The following is a 10,026-nucleotide window of genomic DNA, read 5'->3' as shown; positions in this document are numbered from 1 at the left end:
AAAGCAAACACTCTTTCGCAAGATACGCCATTATCTGCATCTCTTCTTCCGGTGCCGGCGCCCTTTCCAGCGCCCATCATGGTCCTCGCCGGAGCGACGCCACCGCCTCCGTCGCCCGTTCCGGTGGCTCCACCTATTCTGAACCAATAGAACTCAGCCACGTCATGTGGTCTCTGTGTTCCTGAAAAGTTTGTAAAAAATTGAAAAGCTAAATCGACTCGAACAGGCGCCCAAAAAAAAACTCTTGCAAAAGCACCCCAGTACCAATTGAGCCAAGGTCGATTTTAAGAAAAGTCTTTTGAAAATGTATATATAACAGGAAAACAAGTGTCGTTTTCAGTGTTTATACTTGTTGGCTGTTGCTATAAACATCCTGACTCCACTTTATCCAAAAAAAGAAAAAGAATTCCAAAGTGATTCCGACAACTGTTTCATTGGGTTGGCACCACTAGAATCTGTTCTCAGTTTCAGAAGCCCATACTGTTTTCGAATTGATAGAATAGCCCAAGTATTATGGGCCTATCTTAATAGATCAATTTATGGTTTAAATGATTTTTGTCACTTTATTTTGTGTATTCCTCTCTATTTTTTTTTTTACGAATTACCATTCATATGTTTTCCATTGTTATAGCAGATATTTTAGAAAGAAGTCAATGGAAACATAAATTATATTTGAATCTACTTATATTTTGCAATAACATATACATAAATACACCATTTATTTCCACAAATAAACTCTTTATATTTTAAAATTTATGCATGAACACGTTCATAGTCACAGAGTTCCGTCCGTATAAACACTGGTTGTAGCGATTGACCTCATCAGTCACTAACATATTAATGATTTGCTTATGATCCCATTTTAAAAATGATAAAAAAAAAATTAGCATCTGGTACAAGAGGTAAAGTATCATTCATCAGGTAATGCAATATATATATATAAATAACACGAAGAAGACAAGAAGAACGGCGAAAAAATCAAGCTAATAATCCTCAGAAACTGACGGAAGCCAAACTCTCTTGATCAATGCCAGACAGAAGAGCAGTTTGTGGGTTTGAAGGAGATGATCTTGGAGACTGTGTCATAACCGATCAAGAAGTTGGCTTGGGCTCGGTAGCCGAATATTGGAGGGTACCCCTCTAGGGCCGGGACGATCCTTAAGCAAACCACCCCATCATCCACGTTATCGTACGTGTTTGATCGTCCCAAAACGAGATCCGCACCAGCAAAGTGCATTGTTATCACCGGAAAATCCTCGAGGTTGCACGGCGAGTAACAGTTCTTACCCTGGGGATTGGCTCCTTTCGCTCTCATCGCGACCGTCACCGCTTCCTTGACGCGTTGGAAATAGTCCTCCGACAGAATCAGATCTGTCGTTCCTGAGTCTATGACGATGTTCCCATCCTTTGAACCCATCGAGGTTCCCGAGGTCTCGACCCGTGCATCGTCCACGCTCACTGCCTCTAGGTTTAGGTAGTAGAAGTTCGGATGAGATTTCTTTCTGTAAAGCAACGTAGACATGGTTCCATGGCCCGAAACGATAGCGTTTGCTCCGAAGTTGATCTTGCTCGTCTTGGCGCCTAAACAATAGGAGAAGAGGCCTTGGATTCTGTCTCCCATCTGAGAGACGAGGGAAAACGGTCCCCAATCGAGTCCAATGACCCCTGTCCCGTCATCAGGGTTGTTACTCGTGTTGTTCCGACCGCAGCCAAAGAGGGTTCCGATCAGAGAAAAGTGCGGGCCAGAAGTCAGACCGAGGGTGAACGTATCAAACCCAACCGACCCGATAGAGAAGGTCTTATCCCCGTAAACAATTGTGTAAGGGCAGACACTGTTCTTATCACCGTGACAGTCGGTGGCTCTGTTAACAGTTTTGCACTGCCTTGAGCCGCAAGGAAGGTCTTGGTAGGTGGAGGAAGCGAGAGGGTTGAACTTGGGATAATCTTGCGGGAAACATCTGGCGCAAGGCAGACACTGCGTCCAGATAAGATCGCTCCCCGTGTCTGCAAATCCCAAGATCTCCACCGGCGGCGTCCCGATCTTTATTTTCATCAGGTACCCACCCAGGTAGCTGGACACTGCGTCGGAGTACGGCGACCGGGTGGGACGAAACGATCGCATGCTTTGGTAGGGATTGCTGTAGGGGGATGGCGTTCTGATGGAATCGTGGTAGATCAATTCGGCTGTGATGCCGTCTTGTGGGGCAGCGTCTGCGGCGAACAGAAGGAGAAATGCTTGAACCGCAGAAACGCAGAACGCAAGAAACGCCATTCTTATGTGTGCTCAAGAGAAGAGCTGCTAATTGAGTACGAGTGAATTGGTTAATAATCCACCAACTTTACTTATATATATATATATATCTATATATGCCTTTTTTTGTGCATTCCATTTAGGAATATTTCTATATTTTTAGGTTGAAAAAAATATTTCCATTTTTTTTAGTGAATTGTGAGGGCAAATTTTAGGAAGTTTGTATTTTATTAATTTCTTCTTCAACTTTAATCCGGAAAAGGAAATATTAAATACGGAAACTTTTAAGCGGAAGTAAATGAATCTGTCATATTATATATATATTTTTTTTCTTTTTTCAGTTTGTAAAAAACACATATTTCTCATTCGATTAATGTTCTCTCGATATTTTATCAAATCCAACAAAATCTACATATATTATTTATTTACTTTTCCATTAAATATGCCGTTTTATTTTAGTTTGTTTGTAGAGCTGGGAGGAATTAACGCAAACCTCAACTTAATTTAATTGGTGAGAAATAATATTTGTTTATATTTGATTTGAGCCTACCAAACCAAATTCCCCATCATCCGCGAAGTTCATTATTTCTTGATCCGGTTAAAACCGCCATCACCAAACCGATAACCGGTTCAGATTTCAGTAAGTTTCAAACCGATTCTGATTGTTAACGAAATTCGGTAATAGGACAAACAACTAGACTGAAAACAATGCTTAACCGGTGGTGGAGCACAACTAGCACAAGCATAGTCTCGGGTCAAGGAATCGATGCACAGTCTACCAAATAAATCAACCGGTTTGGAAGGGTAACCCGAAGAAAGAAGCTTGAGCCAATTACATTGGAGGTCATAAAATGGAGAAAGATGAGCTTATACTTTACAATTACAAAATATTTTTTTTCACCATACCTGAATTTTCTTTCGGGTCCAAAGACTTTCTAAAACCTTTTTACCTTTTAAAGAACTTGAAACATGATATGAACGTACATAAACATAATGTTTTGTTGGACCAAAAATAAAAGACATGGCTTTTGCAAAAACTCTTGAACACTTTTAGAAACTTGCTGTACAAGAAACATACATGAGAAAGAGATGACGAAAACGACAAAACCAAACCCTAGCACCATGAAACCCCAACCACAGGCTTTAAATTATCTTCTTTCTTTTTTTTTGCAGAAACAATTGGACGAGGCCCTTCTCTTTTTATTTGTTCGCAGTTTTTTTTGGCTTCTCTATGTACTTTGAGTTGGGGAAGATGGTTCGATCAAGACCGGCGGCCTTACATGTGCCACGCAGAAGGATTCGAACCGAGGCTCTGTCAGATCGACCGCTTCATCTTCGTTATGGCTGTTCTTCTCTCTCTTCTGGTCGGAATATGGCATCTACAAGAGCAAAAACGAAAAGGGTAAGGCTAAAGCTTTAGCAATCTTTCGAAAAAAATTCCGCCATCACTCATCTCGATCCAGAGAGTTTCGGTTTCAGATGGCATTCTCTCGAAAAAGGCGGTTCCTTTTTTCACTTCAGAACGAAGATCAGACCGCCAAGTGGTGAGAATAGTAGTGTGCATGTACCTGGAAAAGATTGGCGGGGAAATTTCTACGTCTGGATGTTTCGGGTGCGATGGTCGAGAGGATCTGGACCACCTCTCTCATTGTCGGACGAGAATCTGGATCCAAAAGCAAACACTCCCATTATCTGCATCTCTTCTTCCGGAAACTTGCTGTCTAGCCGAGGATCCGGCAGCTCAGTTATCACCCGCTTACTGTCCTGCAACCTCGGTGTAGCCTACAGAGAATGTATATCGGTTTTTGTTCTGTCCCGTATCGTGATGAGACATAAAAGTGTTGGATGAATTTGGTACCCAGATGACGAGGCTTTCTTCTCCTTTGTTGTTGCTCGGCTTTTGTATAGGTTTTCTTCCCGTTATAAGCTCAAGCAGAACGACCCCGAAGCTGAAAACATCCGACATCAAGGAGGCGCATCCAGCGATCGCGTATTCGGGAGCAAAGTACCCGAAAGTTCCCTGTATGCTTGCTGGAGAGCTCGAACCGCTGTTCATGCCATCGGTGCTAAGGCATTTAGCCATTCCAAGATCTGTTATCTGCACAGATTTGGCCACAAATTCATCGATCTCTCTTTTTTTAACAAATTCTAATCAATAACTTGCCATAACTGTCTGAATCGATATATATATATATAAAAGCAGTTTTTACTACGTTACTTTTGCATGCCAGTTCCCGTCCAGGAGAATATTCGTGGATTTAACATCTCGGTGCAAGATTCTTGGAGCAGCAGCTTCATGAAGATATTCTAGACCTCTGGCAGCTCCAATGGCAATGGAGATTCGGAGATCCCATGTCATTTTCTCACCGGCATCTCCATCTAAGCAATCCCTCAGGTTACCATTGGGCATGTACTCGAAAACCAGCAGCCTCTCAGCCTGTTTGGCACGAAATTCCGAACAGTATCCGATCAATGGCACCACATGAAAATGATGGAGCCTTGACAATAACTCAACCTGTGAGAAACATCAAGAAAAAACAACTCCATATTGTTTGAGTCACATATATAGATTCAGGGTCATTCCATGATCGATGTCGAAAGGAAAGAAGAAGAAGAAAGAGCTGGCAGTAATAATACTTCGGTGGAGAAAACAGAGTCACTGTCTGGTCCTTCAGGAGCAGTAAGACGTTTGATTGCGGCGATTTTACCGTCTTTGAGCTGCCCACGATAAACACAGCTGCTTCCCCCAATCCCAATCAGGTTGTTATTTGAGAATTTATGCGTTGCTTGTTCTAATTCTGTGTACGAGAACTGGATAATTGTCCCGTACAGTGTTTCTGGTTTGCTCACGCAAAAGAACGAAGCATTATGGAAGCATCCTGCTAGAGAAGAATTTTCTCCTTTGTGTTAAACGTATCAAAGGTAAGAACTTTAAGCAGGATCAAGGAAGAACAAAAGTGGTTCAGAATGACTGACCAGTTACAGAGGGACTGATGCTGAATTTTGGTTGTGATACCGAGCTTTTCCGGGTTATTAAGTTGGCAGAGCTGTTCCAGCTCGAGTCTCTATCCGAAGAGAATACCGGGCTTTGTCCAGGAAATTTGTTCTTTCTACAGATATAGAAAATCATAGATGCGAGGAATGCTATTGTTGTGAGTACGACACAAAACAACAGTACAACCAGAACCAGTTTCCTTGGAAAAGATTGCTTCTTTGAAGATTTTGCCTCGCCGATAGGACCTTGAAAATAATAGGGAAGCGTTTAGACAGGAGCCGGGCTAAAGAATGGAAACATTTTCACTTGGATGGATAGAGAAAAAGCACCAGCAGAGCACTTGCAGGCCGTGAAGCACGAAGAGTTGGAACTGTCAGTGGTTACTCTCGGAAACCCATTTGCAGGACATAAACATGTCCATTCGAGGTTATCTGCTAAAGACACGAGACAGTCATGCCACGAGTTTGGTTGGAAATCTAAAGCCATGTCTGGTCAGAGAAATCGAAATTTCAAAGCCATACCTTGTCTGCAATCACATGATGTGGAACAGTTAGATGCCAAGACAACGCTTTGATTGTGCGACGTAAAGCAAGTGCACGTCCAGTTGCTCAACCCTATGCCAGAAACATCATCTGCATGCTAGAGGCCGATACTAAGCCATCTGGTATATATTACTAGCTTTTACAGAAAATAAAACCATTATACTACTAAAAGTTAAGATGCTGACCACTGAGACATTGCTGAATCAAGATCAGGCCGAAGAGATACACGAGCACGATGTCCACTCTGATCTTCATTTATATTCGCTAGAGGAACTACACCAGAAGAAATAATTGCCAGTTGAAATGATCTTGAATCAGTGTTTGCAGAAGCCAAAAGCTACTAGAAATCTATGAAGATTGCATGGAAGATGGTGTGTATAAGACCTTCATCTCAGTTTTCTTCCGCTGATCCAAATGAGGAACCTGCACCAGAGGGAACAAAGAAAGGGCTTTGAGGACAAGAGATTGATGATAAATTATTACAGGAACTGGGAGACAGAGTGTTCATCAACCTGAAACGATCAAGTTAGATGTAGAATGTCAAGGAGAATCATAATTTTCTTCTCATCCTCAATAAGAATAACGGGAGAGACAAATTTTATAGAAAATATGAGAATCTACAGTGTATCTGGAAAAAAAATGGTAAAGGAATCTATGGTTGGTCAACAGGCATAAAAATGATTCAAACTCTGTTGCACCCACTGGGAACAACAATGGGATCCAAGAGCTTACATATATAATCAAAATATTAAGATTAAGAACATTCAGGATCAGGTCAGACCAAAATAAACATACTTAAAGAGACTTCACAGAATATAAAGGCCCAAAAACAGATAATGAAGAAAAAGAAGAAGAACAAAGAACACCAATCACTGAAACTAGTAGTTAGGATATAAAGAGCATATCCATATATGGGTCACATCAATCATTAAAATGCATTGCCATGAACAATCCTGAGCTTTGTCGTCTTGTTCTGTTGCCTTGAATTCCCTGTTTAGTTATGTCGGCATGGGTGGAGCATTAAAAAAAAACTAAGTTAAACACCAAGAAGTTATGCTCTATGCTCCTGGAGATGGATCCAACACGCTTGAGCTGGTCTTTCTTCAGTTTGACGTGTTGGAAAGTAACACTAATCAGACCAAGAATAACTCAAAAGAACAAAATCAAATTGAAAACGAGAGAAGAACAGGAAAGAACAGAACAATACCCAGTGAGCCTAAAGAGTGGAAGTGTCGGTAAGAGCAAGATGATGAACATAACAGGAGAGGTATGTTGTATTGTCAACAAAAGGAAAATTTGTGGAGAAGGGTATTAAAAGGAAAGAGCATCTGCAGATAGGTGCTTGTAATAATGATAATATTTAAAAAAAAAAAAATCAGATTATAGAATGATTAAGTATGATATATATTATACATAGTCAAATGACAAAATTAATGGAAAGAAACCCACCAACCACTTTCAGAAAGAAACCCCACTGCAGATGTGAGAGAGATCCCTCAACCATATTTTTAGCAGCAAATAGCTAAAATCACGGAGATTAAACCCTAAATTAGTCCCCCCCAAAAGCCCCAAAACAGTTCAGAGTGCTTCATACTGTTCTTCGTATTAAACTCAGAAACACCATCACTTTCTCAAAATGGGTATTGGTTCCATACAGTCAAAGAATCATCTTTCACTCGTTTGAATTCAAAATTACCCTAAACAAGATGTGATTTCTAGAACACAAACCCCAAAATCTTGGAAGTGTTAAAGGACTTGCTATTACCAAAGGGATTCAATGCACACAAATCTCAAAGGAGACGAAGCAAATGGATAAAAGCCAAAAAGAGAAGGGGAAAAGAGACTTAGCTTTAAAGGAAGAGCAACACATACGTAAGAAAAATTGTAACGTTAGGATTTTCGGGACCCACATCTTCCGGTGTCGGCTGTCGGAAACCGGTATCTCGGTGGTGGGACCCGGTGCCATTGACCCACAAATTGGAAAATAAAAGTTCTTCGCACAAATAAACAAAGGAAACAAATCTGCAGAACGGAGACGAGGATGCGTAATGAAGAATCGAAGCTATCTGGGAAACAAACAAAACCCAGTTCATGAATATTCGAATAAACTAATACCCATGACGATAAAATCCCCCCTCGCTATCTCACAACGATATCACGGAGGGAATACAATTAAAAATCCATGCACAAAAAGGTAAAGATTTACTGACCGAAGGATGCGTAGAATCTAAGTTTATAAACAAGACCCAGTTCATGAATCGTGATTATTCCATTCAATTAAACTAGTATCCGTGAAATGGAACATGCTGAATACTATAAAGTTCAGGAAAAACAAAACCCAGAGCTTCGAGAAAACGGCAACCCACCTAAAATGAAGTTTCGGTTGCTGGATCAATCTTCTTCAGCGTAACCCAGAAGCGTTTTAGGTCGTTAGAACTTCCTAGCTTTTTACGCTTCTGTTCATGAAGCCTGACCACACCTTTGCAAGAACTGAGCTTCAACGAAGCAACCAAACCCCGAATCAGGAAGCTCAAACTCAGACGCGGCGTCACAGAAACGTCGCTTTAGATCTTCAGCTCCTCATAAACGCGGATATCTCTCCGTAAGAAACAGAGTGTCCGCAACGAAGAGAGGAAAATGCAAGGCAGCAAACAATGCCAAGCAGAAAGATCAGAAAGAGAAAACGAAACGCCGAAACTGCGTCTGCGTTTGCCTCTGCGTCTGCGTTTTGGAGTGAGACTGAAGATTTCGAGTAGGGCTTTTAAGGTTTGTATCAGATCGGCGAGAGAAGCGCGCTCTGCGCAGCGGCAAGCGTCAGAACGTCACGTGCCACGTGGCGTCATCATGATTTCATTAAGTTGCGATCGATTCCTTACATTTTAATGCTATTCAGTGAGTGTGTGCCCTCGGACGATCTGGACCGTCGGATAATGACACGTGTCATCATGGGTCTCTTGATGCTCGTTGTGGTGGTCCCACTGTCGAGGAGTAATGAGGAAAGTTCAAGCTATTTTTTGTTACTTTCAAAATCCACTACCTACATTTATGTTTCTATCAGATTAGTCCTCAAATGTCAAAACACCAGAATCGGTACTTGCCATGAATTTCTAAATAACGATTATTAGTGCGATCATATTTACATTTTATTTAAAATTATAATATACTAAGCTCTAAAATACACAGAGCATAAAACCACTCAAAAATATGTAATATGTACCATGACAGAGAAAGCTTCAATCCAAAAAAAAAAAGAATTTTCAGATAATTATACAAAAAAAAAGAGAGAGAAAAAGCATCAATCCAGGGTAAAAAGTACCTTTTCAGATAATTATACCAACAAATCTTTGGCTAATAATCAATAACATAAACCATGTCGCCGGTTTAGTCTTAACCACTGTATTCATCCACCAAACCGGAATCATTTGGGCTGTTGCCGTGAATGAAACGACAGCGTTTGGTGCAGCCTTCTTCGCACGTGTGAAGTGGGACTCAAGCTGGGGTTTGTGTTAAGATTAGGGTTAGGGTTTGCAAGTCTCAGTTCTTGAGAATGTCTCACCATATTAGCCATGCTTGTGGTCTGATAAGCCCGAACTCGGCTCGAACCACTCGTGGAATCTCCCCGAGCAGTCGCTCTCTGCGACGAATGCGAGCTCATGCTCGAAAACGCATAGGCTCGGCCAGTTGATTCGTACATTCTCCGGTCCCTCATCCTTTCTTGTAGCGCAAGCAACTCCGCTGACAAGGCCTGACAGAGACTATCCCCGGCCTGAGCAGACACTGTCTCCGATAACTGTTTCTGTCGGTCACCGAGGAGTGACACTGCCCTGTCCAGATGACCTTGATCTGCTAAAACCCTAGCTTCCGACATAGTGTCTGCCACAATGAACCTGTTTCGCTGCCTGTCCACCTCAATGGACACCATTCTCTGTTCTCTGGTTATCTCCCGTGGCCTCTGGATGTTTACTTCTCCTGCTTCGAAACCGATAATCTCTTTCGAAATCGGATCCTTGTAGTCACATCTAACCTTCAGCAACGACGTTGATTCGGATTCGTTCTTTGGGATGTCGAGAATCACAAGAAAGTCCCTTTCTTCCTCTGCATACAAATCTCCAACATCTATCTTGCCAGTTCTTCCATCAGATGCCATATCTGTTCTGTAACTGCCAGCTCTTACAGATGAAATCCGCAAACCCGGATGGATGGATCCGATTTCGACGCTAAGTTCCTGGACCACGACG

The 10,026-nt window shown here is 41.7% G+C and overlaps 2 protein-coding genes and 1 long non-coding RNA gene across 13 annotated transcripts in view; all 3 read right to left on the bottom strand.

Moving 5' to 3' along the window:
• LOC104800595 (receptor-like serine/threonine-protein kinase NCRK) overlaps positions 1-8,570 on the bottom strand; it is a 9,209-nt gene extending 639 nt beyond the window's left edge. The window contains exons 1-12 of one of the 11 annotated variants that reach the window (XM_019201076.1): positions 6,996-7,109; positions 6,301-6,889; positions 6,173-6,211; positions 5,974-6,061; positions 5,768-5,878; positions 5,576-5,680; positions 5,228-5,491; positions 4,889-5,133; positions 4,470-4,766; positions 4,110-4,349; positions 3,950-4,033; positions 16-40 (exon numbers count right to left, since the gene is read on the bottom strand). In XM_019201076.1, the coding sequence (XP_019056621.1) occupies positions 16-40; positions 3,950-4,033; positions 4,110-4,349; positions 4,470-4,766; positions 4,889-5,133; positions 5,228-5,491; positions 5,576-5,680; positions 5,768-5,878; positions 5,974-6,043 (1,441 nt within the window). In that variant the 5' untranslated portion in view covers positions 6,044-6,061; positions 6,173-6,211; positions 6,301-6,889; positions 6,996-7,109. Of the gene's footprint in view, positions 1-15; positions 41-3,949; positions 4,034-4,109; positions 4,350-4,469; positions 4,767-4,888; positions 5,134-5,227; positions 5,492-5,575; positions 5,681-5,767; positions 5,879-5,973; positions 6,890-6,995; positions 7,110-8,154 lie in introns of those variants that run through there. The other 10 variants (XM_019201071.1, XM_010523446.2, XM_019201079.1 and 7 more) reach the window with 10 other exon arrangements.
• On the bottom strand, positions 3,184-3,930 carry LOC104800594. Its single transcript, XR_769776.1, has 2 exons — positions 3,820-3,930; positions 3,184-3,630 (listed from the first exon to the last, which is right to left on the bottom strand). It is a non-coding gene; the product is annotated as an uncharacterized LOC104800594 (long non-coding RNA).
• Positions 8,571-9,029: 459 nt separating the features above from the next.
• LOC104801519 overlaps positions 9,030-10,026 on the bottom strand; it is a 3,028-nt gene continuing 2,031 nt past the window's right edge. The window contains exon 3 of the mRNA XM_019200939.1: positions 9,030-10,020. Coding sequence (XP_019056484.1) covers positions 9,207-10,020 — 814 coding nt within the window. The 3' untranslated portion in view covers positions 9,030-9,206. The remainder of the gene's footprint in view (positions 10,021-10,026) is intronic.

Source organism: Tarenaya hassleriana, unplaced genomic scaffold (assembly GCF_000463585.1).
Source record: "Tarenaya hassleriana unplaced genomic scaffold, ASM46358v1 Cleome7, whole genome shotgun sequence".
Taxonomy (NCBI): domain Eukaryota; kingdom Viridiplantae; phylum Streptophyta; class Magnoliopsida; order Brassicales; family Cleomaceae; genus Tarenaya; species Tarenaya hassleriana.
The sequence above is the reverse complement of the archived record's forward strand: the minus strand, read 5'-3'. Positions and strand labels throughout refer to the sequence as shown.